Source organism: Eptesicus fuscus, chromosome 2 (genome assembly GCF_027574615.1).
Source record: "Eptesicus fuscus isolate TK198812 chromosome 2, DD_ASM_mEF_20220401, whole genome shotgun sequence".
Taxonomy (NCBI): Eukaryota; Metazoa; Chordata; class Mammalia; order Chiroptera; family Vespertilionidae; genus Eptesicus; species Eptesicus fuscus.
In genome coordinates, this window is record NC_072474.1 from 89,825,605 (window position 1) to 89,845,550 (window position 19,946).

The 19,946-nt window shown below is 38.3% G+C and overlaps 1 protein-coding gene across 1 annotated transcript in view; it reads left to right on the top strand.

Moving 5' to 3' along the window:
* Window positions 1-14,970, top strand: part of YIPF7 (Yip1 domain family member 7) — a 32,727-nt gene extending 17,757 nt beyond the window's left edge. The window contains exons 3-5 of the mRNA XM_054729319.1: window positions 2,830-2,975; window positions 9,320-9,501; window positions 14,500-14,970. Of these exons, the coding sequence (XP_054585294.1) occupies window positions 2,830-2,975; window positions 9,320-9,501; window positions 14,500-14,662 (491 nt within the window). The 3' untranslated portion in view covers window positions 14,663-14,970. The remainder of the gene's footprint in view (window positions 1-2,829; window positions 2,976-9,319; window positions 9,502-14,499) is intronic.
* Window positions 14,971-19,946: the final 4,976 nt, after the last annotated feature.

Sequence of the window (19,946 nt, forward strand, 5' to 3'; positions counted from 1 at the left end):
GGGCAAAAGTAGATTTACAGTTGTTTGTATGGAAAATAATACAATAATTAATAAATAATAATAAACTCTGTTTCATGTACTCACAACTGTAAATCTGCTTTTGTCCCACCCTGTATTATGGCAATGTATTTTGGTAGAAAATACATAAAATCTTTTTTCTTATGAAAATATTTACTATGTCTTAGGTTCATTTACTGTTTTTTGACTCAATGTTGAAACATATATAGAGTTAATTATTCTATTAAATACATGATTGAAATCAGTAATAATGTCTCATAAAGCATTTGATTTTCTTTGGGAATAATTATGCATTTTAAGAAAAAAGATATTTTGAATTAAAGGCCACTTTATTGTGGCAAATACTGAAAACATTATTAGCATAAATGTCTAAATTTAAAATGAAGTTAGAAAGCAACATAAATTTCAGGTGAAATTAATTCACCTACTATATTTCTCAATTTTTTAAAGTCTGCTCTTTTAAAAATTACATTAGACATTCTGACCCAGCAATTTTCAACCTTTTCTTTTTTATCTCTTGGCACACATAAACTAATTACTAAAATTCTGCAGCACATCAAAAAATATATATATATGATATAATATAATATTCTGCAGATCTGACAAAAATAGGCATGATTTTAATTCATTCACACAAGATAGCTATTATTGTGTTGGCTTTTGAAATTTTTTATTTGACAATTTAAGGGAAAAGAGGTCAGTGCTCTGACAAAATAATCAGGTATTGCATGTTTTAAAAATTCTTGCAGCACGATGGTTGAAAATCACTATTCTAACCTCATTTTAAGCTTGGCCAACTGCTTATAGTCTCCAAAGTGTATGTTCATTAAGAAATAATAAATACACTGTGAAAATAAAAAGAATGCAGCATGAATGTTATAATATAGATTATTTGCCCACAATTAATTTAACCAACCAGATTTTTTTCTTTTCAAGCTTGGGATAGTCGTCATCAATCTGAATGTGAAATGAGTGAGAGAAATGCTTTCCATCCTAGTTCAGACCAACCTCTGCCTGACAGTCTGAAAAATGTCAAGGTCCCTGTTAAAGCAAGGCCTCTTGGGGTCATGGCCATTATTAAGGGTCCACCTGGCCTTCTCTGCATAGAAAAGTCAGCTTTGCAAGGTGTTCAGGTGGTATGAGCCACTGCAAAAGTTGAACTATGTATACTCTGTATCTGACCAAAGAGAGTGACTAAATTCTAGGAAGGGAAGTTGAATGCCACATACAAATGATTTAGGGAGATGATCCTTCACACGGGAGAATTCGGCTCAATTAAAAAAAAATACAACCATTATATTGACTGCCCGTTGACTTGATAAAAAGCATGGATTCTATTGTTGTTGTTTGTTTGTTTTTGTGGAATGGGTTGTACCCTTATACCAACCACTTCCTACCTGTCCCACAGCCTCTGGCAACCACTTTTCTACTCTGTTTCTATAAGTTTGACTAATTTTTAAAATAAATTTTAGGTTCAACATATAATTGCTATCATGCAGTATTTGTCTTTCTTGACTTGTTTCACCTCACATAATGCCCTCAAGTTCTATCCATGTTATTGCAAATGGCAGGATATTTTATTCCACCACCACCACTCATAAAAGGAAACAGTTAACTTTTCTCAAGAATTTAATCTTACCCTAGCTGGTGTGGCTCAGTGGATAGAACGTGGGCCTGTAGACTGAAGAGTCCCAGGTTCTATTACCTTCAAGGGCACATGCCCAGATTGCGGGCTCCATCCCCAGTAGGGGGCATGCAGGAGGTAGCTGATCAATGATTCTCTCTCATTGATGTTTCTATCTCTCTCTCCCTTCTCCCTTCCTCTCTGAAATCAATAAAAACATATTTAAAAAAAAAGAGAATTTAATCTCTAAATACACAGACTCAACCACGCAGAGCATTTAGCTTGTTAAAATATGTGTGCACATCATGATTCCGTTTACTTGCCGAAAAGGCCATTCCCTTTCTTCTCTGTGACATTTCAGGCAGGTAGCATTCTCCTCTCCCTAGCCTAGGCCATGTCAAAGGAAATCCCAGACCTGGGACAAATATCTCTAGTTTATCTCTAGTTCTTCTAGGGCAGTGGTCGGCAAACTGCAGCTTGCGAGCCACATGCGGCTCTTTGGCCCCTTGAGTGTGCCTCTTCCACAAAATACCACGGCCTGGGCAAGTCTATTTTGAAGAAGTGGCGTTAAAAGAAGTTTAAGTTTAAAAAATTTGGCTCTCAAAAGAAATTTCAATCATTGTACTGTTGATATTTGGCTCTGTTGACTAATGAGTTTGCTGACCACTGTTCTAGGGAAAAAATTATACTATGTTTGATATAACAATATTTCCAAAGTGTTAGCAATGGAAATTGCAGGGAAAGGAAATGTCTAAATGGGCAATAGGATGGGACTTTGGGTCTACCGTTACATTTTAGTTTTTACTGTAGAATGTTCATTTCCCAATTTTCAGCTAGATTTTAAGCTTGTATTAGCTACGTAAGTCAGGGATACTTTTCCTTATGGAAGTATTTGTCTAAAATATTTCTCTTAGCTCATTGTTTGCAAATAAAAATCTAATCTTATTTATGGTTTAAATTTTTACTTGGAGTTTTAGATTACAAAGTTATAACAATCAGATTAAAATTTAAGCAAGTGAATCAAATATATTAACTTTAATTAAAGAATAATACTGATGTTTATTTTTCTAATATTTGATGTTTATACTTGATGTTCTATATTCTGATGTTTATATTTCTAATATAAATATTTTTCTATATTTATATTACCTTCCCCCCTCCTTTTTTTTTTTTTTTTTTTTTTGCAGAACTTGGAATTAATTTTGATCACATATGGCAAAAAACCTTGACAGTGTTAAACCCACTGAAGCCAGCAGATGGCAGCATTATGAATGAAACCGACCTGGCTGGGCCCATCCTGTTCTGTGTGGCGCTGGGAGCCACCCTGCTTCTGGTAAAGGACAGCAGCATCAGATTTAAATGTGTGTCCTTTCCAATGAGATTTTTGCAGAGTGCTTTGGAAACACAGAAGGCAGTATGCCACTTTATACAGTGAAAATTGTTTAATTTGTGGCTACATTTTTTGGGGGTGAGATAGAGACATGTTTCATACAACTATAGTGACAAAATAGAAACTGCCATCATGCATTACAACTGATAAAAAAAAATAGAAATTTACATAAAATTTTAAAGATAAAATCACCAAATCAAAATTTTTTAACAAAGCAGGTAATCATTTAGGTCCTTATTGTTATTAAGAAAAAAATGTCAATCTGGAATAGTTGAAGGAGCACATGAACTTGGGAAATATAAGGCTTAAATTTCATTTCTTGCTTTTTGTGAAATTCGTATTGTGACACCGGACAAATCCTTTCTCTTTGTTCATCATTTTCTTGGTTGGGGGTGTATCTCTAGGGTATTTCTAGTATCCTATGAAGTCTGAGATGGGTCTTCATCTTCGTGATTCTTTTTTTAAAATATTTTTTTATTGATTTCAGAGAGGAAAGGAGAGGGAGAGAGAGATAGAAACATCAATGATGAGAGAGAATCATTGATTGGCTGCCTCCTGCATGCCCCTTACTAGGGATCGAGCCTGCAACTCAGGCATGTGCCCTTGACTGGAATCATACCCAGGACCCTTCAGTCTGCAGGCTGATGCTCAATCCACTGAGCCAAACTGGCTAGGGCAGTTTTATTCTTTTTATGATGACATTTCCCCCCACTAACTTTCACCATTTCCCTTGTGTATGTGCCTCTTTCATTCTTTATATCTGGGAATAATAATATCAAAATAAGCCAAAAAGATTTTTAAGTCACATATTTCCACCTAAGTTAAGTTTAGATAGCATTCTAGCTTATCATTTGGAAAAATGTTTCATTTTTAAAAAGAAAGAAAAAAATTAGAAAAGGTTTATGATTTTATACCAAAAAGAGAATGGTAATACATTAAAAACACAGGATGGCCCCAGGTGGGTGGCTCAGTTGGTTGGAGAGTCCTCCGGGTCAGGGCATGTGCAGGAGATAACCGATCAATGTTTCCCTCACATCAGTGTTTCCCTTTCTCTCAAATCAATAATCATATGCTCAGGTGGGTATTAATAAAAAACACAACACAGGATGAAAAATATGGTCAAGCTAGCCTGAAAATATATGGCTTTATCAAAGCATAAAGTGATAAACTTTGCAGGAGAAATAATATAGGAAATTAAAAATTCTAGGCCTTGTTCACTTTCCTTTCTTACAGCTACTTCTCATAATTGTTTTTCTCCAATATAGTTACAATTTTTAAAAGCAGCTGTAAAATGTTATTTGCAATTATATACATTTTCACTTTTTATTTATTAACTACTTAATGCTAGTATCAAAACACCGATAGAAGTCTAGTTTCTGCATGATAATGTGGTCAATAATCACAACATATTTATCTAGTACAATAGTATTTAGTGATAGCATCTATTTCTTTATTTGAACTACAGAAAATACAAATACTCTATAAATCAAATACTATATCAACTGGAGTTTTAATTTAGTCTCTAACCTCCCTTCTGTCTCTGTCACAGTAATTTGATAATCTTAGATTAAATGCTGCTAAGTAAGACCGTGTCAATTAATCAAGTAGTCAGAAATAATCAATTTAATATATTAACTCATCTTTCTTTTTCAAGTAATATAACAGCTGTTTGTTTTCTTCTGTAGAAATGCTACCAGCACCATCCTTTAAAGGAAATTATTAATTCCATTAACATCTTTTTAGGGTGTACAATGTTATTTGGAGTTATTTAAGTATCCTCTCTTTTGTCATAAGTAGTACAAAGCTATATAGGCAAAGAAATCAATTGGAAGTAAGAAAATTGAATCTACCCTTAACTTTTCCTCTAGGTGTGATCTTGAATCTTTTGTTTCCTGTTTCTTGAACTTTATTTCTTCATTTTGAAGACAAAACAAGATTTATTAAAAGTGGTACTTAAGATTCCTTTCAGTTCTGAAATTTTGGGGAATATTTGAAAATGGATATTTTCTGAAACTTTTTTAGGGAAACATTATCACTTCAATTTTAACATTAGAATGTGGTTACTTAGGAACTGATTCTGACACATGTAGAGCAATAAGGACAAAACAAACAAATAAAGTGGATATTAGTGAAGTCAGATTTAACTCAGAATTCATTTGAAGCTAAGTTAACCTGACTCTGGATATATCCAATTAAAATGTAAAGGATGAGCCTTTGCCTGGTAGCTCAGTTGGTTAGAATGACATTGTCCTGACATGCCAAGGTTGTGGGTTTGATCCCTGGTCAGGGCACATACAAGAAACCAATGAATGCATAAATAAGCAGAACAACAAATTGGTATTTCTCTTTCTCTCTTAAAAAAATATCAATAAAGATGTAAAAGATGATCTTATGGGCTGCTATATATATGTACTAGAAAAAGCAAAAGTAAATCCAGAACCAATATCCAAATCTATTCATTGTCCCTAGAGGTATAAGATTCATGGTCACATACTCATCATTTTTCTGATTTATGTTGACATAAAGGCACAATACCTTTTAGTGGACTTTTTCATGCTGAAAGAGGCAAACTAAAAAGAACAGCTTCAAACACAACACAAATTTAGTTTTACTTGTTATTTCTCTCAAAATTCTTTTTACCCCCAATACAATAAAGATGAGTGATTTAAAGCTATGGGTCCTTAATTTTTTTTTTTTTTTTTTGGATAGATCTAATAGTGTGATCTGAAAAAAGAATATGCATGGTCAATATAACAGTACTAGAGGCCCGGTGCACAAAATTCATGCATGGGTGGGGGAGTCCCTCAACCTGACCTGTGCATTCTTGCAATCCGGGACTCCTCAGGGGATGTCCGACTGCCGGTTTAGGCCTGATCCAACCGGCAGTCAGACATCCCTCTCGCAATCCAGGACCGCTGGCTCCTAACTGCTTGCCTGCCTGCTCGCTCCCAACCGATTGGCCCCTAATCACTCTGCCTGCCTGCCTGATTGCTCCTAACTGCTCGCCTGCCTGCCTGCCTGATCGACCCTAACCACTCACCTGCCTGCCTGATAACCCCCTAACCACTCTGCCTGCCTGCTTGGTCACCCCTAACTGCTCTGCCTGCCTGCCTGATTGCCTCTAACCGCTTGCCTGCCTGCCTGCCTGCCTGCCTGCTCAGTGTGTGTCATAGCGACCGGTCGTTCCGCCATTCAGTCGATTTGCATATTACCCTTTTATTATATAGGATAATCACATGAATAAGTATTTAAAATACAGATTTAGTATGAAGATGGTAGTGCAGGAAGGATCCTGAAAATTTGGGGGTTAAAAAGAAATGGAACTCTTTTTCTTTTATTTCTTTTTTTAAATTATAAATACTTCATGAGTATAACATTATAATTTGGCATCTCTATACACTACAAAGTTATCTCCCCATAAAGGTTGGTTACTATCAATCAGCATACAATTAACACCTTTTACCCCTTTAGTCCACTCCTTACCCCCTTCTTCTCTGCTCTCTGCTAACAAAGGATCTGGGATCTGTTCTCTGTAGGTAATTTAAAAAATAGAAGAAAAGAAAAAAGGAACATTTATTTTCCATTTCAACTAAAAGCCCTGTTACAATTCAAAACAAATTAAAAAATGGCACTGGCCCCTGCCAAGTGGAATTGTACTTTAAATTGAATAAAATAACAAGAGAGCAAGAGGAAGAGAAATGTCAATAACTGATATGGAACGGGACAATTTTGCTACCAAATTAGTTTCATTCATCATTTATTTTCCCCACCCTATTCACAAAACTTCTTGGGGCCAGGAAATTCAGACTGTGTGTCTTTTGGGTGTAGAGAAGTTGCTTTTCACCATTACAAGTATCATTACCTTAGAATTATCACATTCAATTTAAATATTAAATAAAATGTTTACTACTTAAAAGTGATTTGAAAGTGTCACTATTTTCCAAGTTGAGCAAACCCACCCAATGATGCAGTGCATAACTGATGTGTTTTTTAGCATGTCCATTAGCATCCATAATGTTTTTTCACAAAATAATACAAAAGAATTCCAAAAGAATACAAAAGATATTCAATGAGAACTTACTCTGGCTAATGCAAGAGAGAATTCTGCCAGTGTAACCCAGGGACATTTTTGTGAAAGAACTTAGTAGTGACCAGCCTCCATAACTACAGAAGAAGAAGAGTTGAAAATAGCTGGAAAGTTTTGATCATTAAAATGGTCATAACATTCTCCAATACCCTTCATTAATAAATATTTCTTTGTTCTCTAAGACATAAGGACTTCACAGATAACAGCTATGGAAAAGGAAAAAAAAAAATGACAGCTGAAAAACTCTCTGAATCAACTTACCAGATCCTTTGCTGTTTTTTAATAATTCCCATGAGAACCAAAACCAATTTATCCAACCTTTATCTAGAATTTCTAGTCAGTTTAATGTAAATGTAAAAACTAAATTCAATCTTGACTGGAGCGTTGGCATCCTCAGGTAGCCAACATTAAAATATCCTCTGTTCAATTAACGATAGATTGCACTTACCCCAGATGAGTTTAATGGAGATACTTCAGCTCCTAGACCCTAGTGCTTTGTGAGTGGTGGCTATTTTTATAAATCCTCAGAAGCTCAGTGGTATATCCTGAACACCAATGAATTCCATTAACAGTACCTCTTTTATGACTCATTACCAGGTAGTTTATATAAATCAACTTTTCATAAGGTATGTTCAGTTAAACTGGCATTATGAAAACAAAATTTTTGGTGGTAAGTTTGGGATATGCTGGGTAATAAAAGGTCAAATAAGTTCAGTTATTAAAGCTCCTGTAGTTAAGGACCTAAATTTTAGAGTCAGACTACCGGGGATCAAAGCCAACTTCAACCAATTAGCATTATTTTATTTTGGGGAGTTACTTAAACTTTCTGCCCCTCAATTTCCTCCTGTGTAAAATTGATAAAATAATGCTACCTATCTCATAGGATGGTTGTGTAGATTAAATAAGTTATAGAAATGCTTAGAATAGACCCTAACATAGCAAATCCTATAGATCTTTGCTTAGCTTACCTAATAAAGAGGGAATATGCAAATTGACTATCACACCATAACAAGATGGCTGTGCCCACAGCGGAGGCCGAGTTCCCGTAATGAGCCTTAACTAGCAATCAGCAGGGACCTGAGGCATGTGGTGCTGGGCCCGGGTGGGGGACCTGGGGATGCGCCCCCCGCCCCCCCGCCTGGTGGGGCTTGACAGGGGACCTCAGGCCGCGCCCCCCGCCCTGGCGCCAGGCCGGGGGACCTCAGGCTGTGATCCCTGCCCAGCAGGGCTTGACGGGGGACCTCAGGCCACACCTCCTGCCCCAGCACCAGGCTGGGGGACCTCAGGCTGTGTCCCCCGCCCGGCAGGGCTTGATGGGGAACCTCAGGGTGCACCCCCCACCCGGTGGGGCTTGATGGGGGACCTCAGGTCATGGTCCCTGCCCCAGTGCCAGGCTGGGGGACCTCAGGCCACACCCCTCGCCCCGGTGCCAGGCTGGAGGACCTGAGGCCATGCCCCCCGCTATGTGGGGCTTGATGGGGGACCTCAGGCCGCACCCCCCACCCACGGGGTTTAATGGGGGAGGGGCTGGCCAGGTCTGGATCTAGCCCAATGGGGGTGGGGCCAGTCAAGTCTGGATCTCGCTTGATTTCGAGGCACATGTGGGTGGGCGGGGACTTGACTCTGGTTCCTGTGGCGCACCCCAGACTCTGACAGGAGGAAGATTTTCATATACATTTTACTAATTTTCTTTCATCTCTGACACTTCTATTATAGAGAAAGGGCAAATAGCAATATTAAAATATTTCCTCTAATTAATTCCCTTTTAATGTGCATGAATTTCATGCACTGGGTCACTAGTATTACTAATATGCCTTGTAAATTACCAAGACTAAATTGGAATGTTTTTCATTAATTGATTCATTTATTATTTAACAAATATGGGGAGAAAATACATTCTTACTTATGCTCTAATAGGCAATCTATGATAAAAAAATAAATAAACCTAAAAATATTTCATCTTCTCTAGCATACTTGTGCCATCCCAAATATAGTCAGGGTTGTTTGTTTTCAGGACCTGAATTCATAACATAGCCAGTGTCTTACCCAGAACTCCCAGTCTCCTGATAATTGTAAGCACTACAAAGATATGGAACAGCGCTGAGCTGATTGATTCTAAAATGCTCTCTGATTTGTTGACACCCTGATTTTCTCTTAATGCTTTCTGTGTATTCAAACTGTTTTCTTCTCCTTGTTTCAGGCAGGAAAAGTTCAGTTTGGTTACATATATGGCATGAGTGCCATCGGCTGCCTAGGGATTTATGCCTTACTCAACTTGATGAGCTCTTCAGGGGTGTCCTATGGCTGCGTGGCGAGTGTGCTGGGTTACTGCCTGCTCCCCATGGTCATCCTGTCCTGCAGCGCCGTCTTCTTTTCACTGCAGTAAGTGTCCGTGTTCGCTCATAGCCCCACATGCACAATCACTGCTAAGGCGTGCCACACCAGAGCAACATTGACCTCTTCCCAATCATTTTGATGGTGGAGTTGGGGACTCGATGACTATTAAAAGCTACAGGCAGGCCCAGTCACGGTGGCTCAGATGTTGAGTGTTGACCCATGAACCAGGAGGTCATGGTTCCATTCCCGGTCAAGGCACATGCTCCAGTTGCAGTCTTGATCCCCAGTGGGGGACATGCAGGAGGCAGCTGATCAATGATTCTCTCTGATCATTGATGTTTCTATCTCTCCCTCTCCTTTCCTTTCTGAAATCAATAAAAAAATATATATATATTTTAAAAAAGCTACAGGCAGATTCAGGGAAGTATGCCAGTTTTGGCTAAGGTGCTGTTTCTATATCAGTGATTTAAAAAATAGATTACACCAAGTAACCTTTAAAACTGGCACTTTGTGAGTTGTCACATTCTTCAATATGAGCTATTGTCATGGGTAATGGAAGATCTTTAAAAAATTCACTTGTTTGATTGTGGAAGAGTAAGTGCCTGGTGAACTGCTGACAAATTGCCTCAGCTCCCAGGCACTCTGTCTTCTAGGTAGGAAGCAACTGTTCTCTCTCAGCTGGGCTCCGTGTGGTGCAGAATTCCCAGGAACCCTGATGAGTGTATTAATGCTAGAGAGTTTTATGGCATATGTGCTCAGTCAAGAATTTTTTTTTCTTTATTACTTCCTGAGCAGTTAGTATTTGCAATTCAAAACCATTAGTAAGGATGCAGTAGCTAAGTTTCAGTCAGGCACTCTCCCGGGACAGCTGCATGTCACAACCACTTTGATTGGGGAGACCAAGTAATTACATCGTCCTTTGTCACTTGTTATGCTCTAAACCCAAGTAGAAATAAACATTTATTTGCCACCAGTGCTCATGATTCCACATTGTAATGAGACACAATTTGTATTTTTTTCTTGGGGGATCCACATTTTAGGTTATTAACCCTACATTGGATAGGATATTATATAAAGAACTTACCAATACCAAAGATAGACATTTTAGAAAATAATTTAATCTTTTTATTTAGATATAATCTAGATATATAAAAGGCTAAGTGACTGTCTGACCGGCCAACCGGCCGGTACCTATAACGTGCACTGACCACCAGGGGCAGATGCTCAACGCAGGAGCTGCCAAGCTGCAGTGACTTGGCAACGGTGGTTCTCTGGTGAAGCACCCTCAAACCAGAGAGAGGGAGCCCGATTCCTTGTGGGGCTGTGCGATTCCACCTTTGGCTGTGGGTTATGTTTTCCTGGGGCACCGTCAGTCCCGAATCTGGTTTACTACACACTTGCGTTTGCATTCCACATCCTGTACGACAGCAACTTTGCAGAGTGCCCTCTCGCACTCTGGGACCCTTCGGGAGATGTTGGAGCACCGGTTAGTTTCGGCCCAATCCCCACAGGCCAGGCCGAGTGACCCCATCTGCCAGAGGGACCCCGCTGTTCACTCTGCAGATGCTCTTCAAGCCATAGCACTGCCCCAGGTGCTGCCGGCCTTGGAGGTTGGCTCCAGGGCATGCCCGGTCTGTCTCACCCAGTCCTGCCCTGCTGGCCACCACCTGGGACCACCTGCATTGGTCCCTGCACCGGAGCCAGCGCGGTGAGCAGGAATGCCCCAGCGTGAGCTTCTCCCCTCACTCCCCTCCCCCTCTTTCTCCTCCCCTTTCCCCCCCGCCCCCCCCACTCTGCAGACACCCTTCGAGCCGCCCGGCTGCCCCAGGAATTCTAATTAATTTCCTTTCAATGTGCATGAATCCATGCACCAGGCCACTAGTCTCATATAATTTTTTTTGTGTGTGTGTTAATCTTTACTCAAATATATTTTTCCATTGCTTTTTTAGGGAGAATGAAAGAGAGAGGGAAAGACAGAGAGAAATACATCTACTGGTTGCCTCCTGTATGAGCCCTGACCACGGCCCAGGCCAGGGAGGAGCATGCAACCAAGGTACATGCCCTTGACTGGAACCAAACACAGGCAGGCTGATGCTCTATCCTCTGAGACAGACCGGCAAGGGCTCATATAATATTTTTATAGCATTATTGAAAATGAATTAGTTGGAAATGCTTTTAAGATATGGTCTCTTGCCCTGGACGGTGGTTCAGTGGTTAGAGCATCTGCCTATGCACCAAAGGGTTGAGGGTTCGGTTCTGGTCAAGGGCAAGTACTTTGTTCGGTTGCAGGTTTGCTCCATACCCTGGGTCAGGGCCCATCGATGTTTCTCTCTCTCTCAATCTGAGACACCTCGGGGGATGTTGGACTGCCGGTTTCAGCCTGATCCTCCCCACAAGGGATGTAGTAGTTCGGATGTAGTAGTGCATGAAGCAGCAGGCGGCCGGGGAGGAGCCCAAGCTAGGGCTGGGTGCCGGGTTGCCCCCACTCAGTAGTGCTGCTGCAGATGCAGGAGAGGCTTATGCTGCTGCAGCTGCACTTGCCAGCTGTGACTCTGTGGTCTTGCACCCATCGGTCAGCTGAACAGCACTCCTGCTGTGGTAGTGCACTGACCACGAGGGGATAGATCCTGCATTGAGCGTCTGCCCCCTGGTGGTCAGTGCATGTCATAGCGACCAGTCGACTGGTCATTTGGTCATTTGGTCACTTAGGCTTTTATATATATATAGATTCTTTTTTATTTTTTATTAAATGCTAGTTCTTTTGGTTTTTTTATTTTTTACTTTTTATTATTTTTATTGATTTCAGAGAGGAAAGGAGAGGGAGAGATAGAAACATCAATGATGAGAGAGAATCGTTGATTGGCTGTCTCCTGTATGCCCCACACTGGAGCTTGAGCCCACAACCCAGGCATGTGCCCTTGACTGAAATTGAACCTGGAACTCTTCATTCCACAGGCCCACGCTCTAGCCACTGAGCCAAACCAGCTAGGGCTATAGTAATATTCTTGAGAATAACTTAGAGCAAACTCTTATTTAATCAGCAAGTACTCCTCAACATTAAAAAAAAGAAAAGAGGAATACAACAGAGAATGGATACTTTCAGTGTATAAATACAATGTGAGTTGTAGGTATATTTATTGAGTCTTCTCCATGGAAAAATTTCAGTCTTTTGCTTATCAAGTTCTTTAGCAAGCAAGCTGTTCCACTTACTATGTTGTTTAGTACAAACATCTGACAAGTTAATACAGAGTGCAGTTCTACAGTTTCTATTTTTATCAAGTGCTTTTGTCAAGGAATACTATAATGATTTATCATTTAAAAATTCTAATTTTTAAACATTATTTCCAGCAAATTTGAGATTTTAGGGCATTTTAAATGACTCCAGATTATTAGAGGAAGAAAATAAAAACTAAAACTCTTGGATTTTTGGAATCATCATAAATATGGACCTTTTCTCATTAGATTTTCATTCTGAAATTATGACAAATGATTTAGAAATCCTTTAAGTTATATTAGAGGGAAATAAACTATCTGGCGCCTAAGACCACTATACTGAAATTGCCCTTTCAGGCTTATTACTATATCATTTAAATTAATCATGTATAATTTTACATTCTTGTTCATAAAAAATGGTAAATTAAATCACTCTAGGAATTATTTCTAATAGATACTAATTAAACCAGTGAATATAATATTTGTTAGAATGCTTTTTAAATATTTTTATTTATGTTATATTGTATAATTTTTCACTTGTTTTACTTTGATTCAATTATTAAATTAGGTTTTCCTGTCATTGTCACAAACAAAAAACACAATTATCAACTTCAGATTCAACCAGGATTAACTGAACAAGTGTAGTTTGATGGTGAAAAGAACAGTGTGCCAGGAGTTAGGAGATTTTGACCTAATGCCCATTTTACTGTGCAATTTTTATAAGTCACTTGGTTGTTTTAAAGCTAGGAACTCGATAGACCTGAGATCTCTCCTAGGTCTTATGTCTTGTTTTTCTAAATAATACATTCTGTTTTGCACAGAAGAAAAGAAACTCACTCTTTACCACCCACACTTTCCTTTTTATTCCCAAGGTGATTAGACTTAATTACCTTACTTGCCCATTTCTTCTTAAAGAACCAGTTGCCTCCACAGTTACTTCTTAAAGATATTTATTTATTTATTATTTATTTATTTATTTATTTATTCATTTACTTACTTTTTTATATGTAACTATATTTTCTATTAATTTCAGAGAGGCAGGGAGAGGGAGAGAGAGAGATAGAAACATCAATGATGAGAGAGAATCATTGATTGGCTGCTTCCTGCTAGGGATTGAGCTCACAACTCAGGCATAGACCCTTGACTGGAATCAAACCTGGGACCCTTCAGTCTGCAGGCCAGCACTCCATCCACTTAGCCAAACCAGCTAAGGCTTGAAGATACCAATTTAAACAAATATAGTTCAGCATTCTAAAAAGTCCACACATGCACATACAAAGAAATCCTTAGCGACGAAGTGGGAAGCAATGCTTATATGTGCCTTCCTGTTCCACGCGTTCCTACTTGAGTTGTGTCAGGCTTTGCTACTCAGACAAAATCCTGGGAAGTGGACTTGGGAGCAGTGGGCGCTGGGCACCCTACTGGAATGCAGTCCAGTAATCTTCTGCTCATACTGTAGGTACATTTAGGAAGAAAGTGTTGGAGAAGGAACTCTGTAGCTGTAAAAGAAGTTTCTAAACATAGTTTATGTAAAAGAATGTCAGGAGTTGTAATATGAATGTTGACATATGAGAGTAATTACAAGTGAATTCTTCTGATGCTATTAAGTCCAGTTTTACTAAAGCATGAAATATTTAGCTTCTGATGGTGAATTTGACTCAAATATTTTCTAACTGGCCAAGCCTTTTAAGTTCATATGGTTCCTCACCCCCACTTTACAAATGAGAAAGTAGTTATAAATATTGTACCAAAGACATTTCAGAGACAGCTCTGATTCAGTAACCTCTTTCTCCTGATGTAAGGTAACCATCTCTTTTGTCTTTGCTACAGGGGCACAATCGGTACTGTGCTGGCACTGGTCATCATTGTCTGGTGTAGTCTCTCAGCTTCCAAAATCTTCATTTCTGCCTTGGACATGGAAGGACAACAGCTTCTCGTTGCCTACCCATGTGCCTTACTTTATGGACTTTTTGCCCTCTTAACAGTTTTCTGAAGAGTATTTGAGATGGCATTACAAGATTCTATTTATTTGCTGTTCAGATTATTCTGGAAATGTGCTAGCTTTCAAATTTGGTAATACGCTTTATTGCTATTAAGAGATTAATAAGCAGAAAAACCAAAGTCACTTACAGATGATGCTCTAATAGCATGTGTGGTTTGAATGATGTTCTGCGTCTCAGTTTGATGCATTAAAACATTTAAGCATACTTTAAAATAAAAGGGATAAAGTTGTTGTACTGATGGATCCTGCTTTTCTTGATAAATGCATTTCTGAGAAATTGTAAGTAAATAAAATCACATGCTGAGTGGATACTTAGCCTTCTGAGATTATTTCATCAGGGCTCAAGTTATGTGCGTATGGTTAGAGTAACATTGTCCAGCCCCTTTTGGAGAATTGTAAGGGTGGGTTATTTAATCTCAGTTATTTACTTGAGATTCAAATAACTCCTGTCATTCAATTTAGTTACTTCAGCAACTATTCTTTGGTCTTATCTGGACAATGCATTAACTCACCATATTTTCAAACGCTCACTTCCTTCTTACTTGGTTTAGATGCCATGGCTCATTATATAATTTCCCTGCTGCATATATCCTCAGTAACCTTGCCATTTGCTCCCTAGAGGAAATCCCACTTGTTTCACTTTAATTATATCACTGTATCTCAAATGGCTCCTCAGTATGTTCTTTTGTTATTTTTTAAATTTTTTATTAACTGATTTTAGAGAAAGAAAGGACAAGAAAGAGAGAGAGAAAAAGAGCGATTTGTTGTTCCACTTATTTATGTATTCATTGGTTGCTGCTTGTATGTGCCCTGACCAGGGATTGAACCCACAACCTTGGCGTATTGGGATGATACTCTAGCCAGCTGAGCTACCCAGCCAGGGCTTTGGTACTACCTTTTGACTCATACTACATTACTCTTCTAAATTTGCTTTAACACTTCCTGAGATGATTATGTTACACAATTTCTTCACTCCTCGAATCTCTAATGTTTCTCATTTCTCACTGTTAGTTTATGAAATTCTTTTTATTTCATTGAAAGCTAGAAACATCCAGAAAAAAAAAATACTTCATAGTCCAATCACCAAATCTACCAATCTGCATGCATCTTTATAACACACACACACACACACACACACACACACACACACACACACACGCACTTTGCATTCCTTCTTGTCCATCTCTTCTCTCCATAGCTAGCCCTGCCACTTGCATAGCCTTCACTTTCCTTTTGACCTATCAAAACTCATATCAGCATATAAACATGTTTCAGTTCTCCTATCTTAAAATAAAAATCCTTTGATTCAACATCATTCTCCATTTATAGCCCACTTCTCTGTTGCAAAAATTATTGAAAGAGTTGTCTATTATCTCTACCTTCACTTTATTACTATCCATTCCTTTTCTTCCATTCCAGTCTAGATTTCATCACTCTATTCACCAAGACCACCTTTGTCAAACTAGCAACAGCCTCCACAATGGTCTAAACCCAATGGTTAATTCTTGGTCATAATTTTATTTGAACTCTCACAGGGATTTGATTACCACTAATTCCCTTCCGCCCTGTGCTGTACTTACTTCTCCATAGACTTCTGGAGCATCACACATTCTTGTTTTATTTTTTTGTTTTTTTCCTACCTCACTGGTGGCTTCTCAGTCTCCTTGGCCGGCCTTTCTTCTTCTCAACATCAAATCTCTTCTTGATCTATAGTCACTTGCCAGATAGACTCATTTCAATGCATAGCTTTAAAATCTAATGGCTCCCAAATTCCCATCCCCCATCTAACACTCTCTCCTGAGCTCTTAACATATATATATAGCATATCTGAAACCAATAAGGGGGTAGATAGTAAATCGGTGGTGGTGGTGGGGAAATAGTAAACAAAATAATAATTAAGGCAATTACAGAACTATGAGAAGAATGCTAAGGTAGGAATGAGTAGAAAAGAAGGCAAAACAATAGTAAATGTTAGACTTCTGTAGTTTATAATCCGTTAATGGATCTGTTAATGAAATAATGAGGTTTGTTTTAAGTTGCTTTCTAATTGATTGAGATGGTCTTACTAACTCATTGTTTAAGGAAGATGAAGCAAGAATTTTGTTTATTGTAGTGATTCTCTATAATATCACCATATTTCATAGAGATATATTTATATTATAGACTTAAAACTTTTACCTTTGAGAAAGTGGTTTTACTAAAAAAAAAGTTATAGGTAAAATTTGCTCTAAATTCAGGATGTAAATTGAGACTTTCTATGCAAAAAAGGTTTGACTTTTTTTGCTTTGAAAATTATAGTATCTGTATAAAAAGCCATGAAACAAATACCAAATATTTCCTGAGTAATAAGAATAAATTCTATTTAAAAGCTACTAATGGCAGAATTATGAATTATCTAAGAATTAATGTAAAAATAAATATAAATGATCTCTATGAAAAGAAGTATAAAATATTAGGTCACTTTTTAATACTACAATATGTAGATAGCTATATTATATGCCAGGATGGTAAAAATAGACTTTGTAAAAGAATATCCCCCCAAATAAATGTATAGGTTTAATATAATTCCAATTAAAAATCTAGGAGTATTTTTCTCAGACATTGGAAAAGTAATTTTAAGTTTATTCTGAAAAAATAAGACAATATGAACTGAAAAATTGGAAACAATCTAAAACTTTATTATAATAGGCAGTGAGTTAAAATAAATTATTCTTCATCTATGGCTTAATACTAGGTAACAATATGAAAATATTTTGGAAGACATAACGAGAAATTTCATGTATTAAATTTTTCTAATTTTGATATTTAGTGAGGACTCACTATGCATTGATGTAGATGCTTTATATTATCAACTCACTTAAACTTCACCAGAACTCTTTGAAGTGCTCTTATCTGCACCTTCGTTTTGTAGATGAGACCAGCATTATTCAGCCAATAACCAGGATTTGAATCCAAGAAGCTTGATTTCTGAGTCCATAACCACAGCATAACACTGACTGTTACTGAACAAAAAAATCCCATTACATCTTTATGGCTGCCAACATGTATACTATTTATTCTACTCAGATTTATCCTTTCTCCTTGACCTTGGCCAATACTAGACAAAGCCAAAGAGCTTTACCTGTCAGGGAAAAATAATACAATAAGAAGACCGTAGAAAAATCTAGAATTACTGAGGGGACTAAAGTGATACTTGTATCACTCCTGGTTATCTTTCTGAACTCTTGTTGGAATAAGCTATGCGTATTCAGATCTAGTAAGAATTTGGATAGAAAAATCAACCCAAATGTAGGCCACCTTCCCCCATTCCCAGTGTGTATGCATTATTTGGGTTTGTATGAAATGGAGGTATTTTTCTTTTTAAAGAAATGATAACATTTATTTATGGTCAGTAGGGTATGTTACAGAGCAAATGATAAAGTGAATGGGAGCACATTTAGGGCATACAACTAGAAATATATCTTTTTGGTTTTGTAGACCCTAGCAAACTTTTTCACTTTCCCTTTTGCTCAAATGCTTTCTACTTCTATTATCTGAGAATGTAACATTTTTCTAGTTTTCTGTCTTTACTGGTTGGATAAAAGTTACAGATTATGAGCTAAGGGTAAATGGCATATTTGGAGTCAAGAGGTGGCCTTCATTTCTACAGGAATGATTGGGGACATGTGCTGAAAATAAAAGTCCTGAATTACTCAGACTCAAGTGCCCCAGTTCACAACAGTTTAACTAGGGCAGTGGCCTTTGCAACATTTTATGACAGATGCTTTTCTACTCTGCTCTGGCTCCCTGTGAAGAATACCAACTGTAAAATCACATTGACAATCTCCTGTTCCTCTCTCTCTCTCTATTTTTTAGAGCACTTTAGGTTCTATTCTGTTTCTTAGTGATGCAGTCAAAGATTTATAGCTTTGGAAATGAGTTTTCATTTTTAACTAGAAGTCCAAAATGATTTTAAATGGGTGTTCTGGGAGTTAATTTCCATGTGTGGATGGAGGGAAGGGATCCCACACCACCAACAAGCAATTCGTAGACAGTAGCAGGGTGTGCAAGAATTAACTCATTTCAGTCACAACCTACCCAGCAGGTTAACAGTCCTACAACACTGTTCACCCACTCCCAACCCAGGTTATTGCCTGTACTTCTGAACTTGGCAGACTGGCTATAAGTGGAGGTTCCCACAATCCCTTTTTGAGTTTGCTTAATTTGCTAGAGTAGCTCACAGAACTCAGAGAAACATTTTACTTATTGGATTAACCAGCTCATTTTTAGAAGACACAATAAAAAATACAGATAAATGTTCAGATGTAAGAGTTGTGTAGGGCAAAGCATGGGGAAAGGGCTCAGCACTTGCCTGCTCTCCCCACGTGTTCACCAACCTGGAAGCCCTCTGAACTGCCTCCTTTGGCTTTGTATGGAAGCTTTATCACACAGGCATGATTGGTTAAATCACTGGGCATCTGGCAACTGGCTCAATCTCCAGCCCCTCTTCCCCCTGGAGGTGGTGGGGAGAAGTAAGACTGAAAGTTCCAACCTTCAGTCCTTACATGATATTCCTCTACTATCCCCTCCTTTTTTGATTTAAATGTTAGGAGGCTTTTGAAAATTTTATAATGTAGTCTTGATGGCTTTTAAATTTCAGTTTTTTGCACTATAATATTACTGTTGTAGGTTCATTATATGGTGCACAATTTTATCGTGAGATGAAGTACCAATAAAAATTTTAGTTGACACTTTAGGAACACCTTTTTGTCCAGTACAATTAATTTTTCTAGAATATTTGCTTGTTTCAACTAGCCAATTTAAATTTGCCTGAAAACTTGACTACCATTTTACTGTCAAATTTATTACTCTAACAATAATCTTGTTTTACCCTGTAAATATTGGTGGAAGGGATTATTTGCCTTCTTGAGTAGGTCCTGAGCATTCCTGGTGGTAGGCTGGATTTAGATATCGTAAACCCACTTCCCCACACCATGGGTACAAGACAACTCAAACAATTCTTATTGGAGTGAGAGGGCAGCTGCTGTCGGCCAAGTCTCTGTCGGTCACCTGGGTCCTGATCTGATCTGGGCAGGGGAAGCTCGAAGCAGCCATGGGGGCAGGAGACCTCTCTCAAAAGGGGCTAGGATTCAGGCCCCTGCAATGTTGAGGGGGGGGTGAGGGTCTGTGCCCCACCTCTGTTGATCCCCAAATTCTCTCCTGATGGCCCCTCTGCGACTGTGCCTGTCTTAGGTTGTTCCTTCCTTGAGGAATCTTACCCGTCTCTGGCTAACCA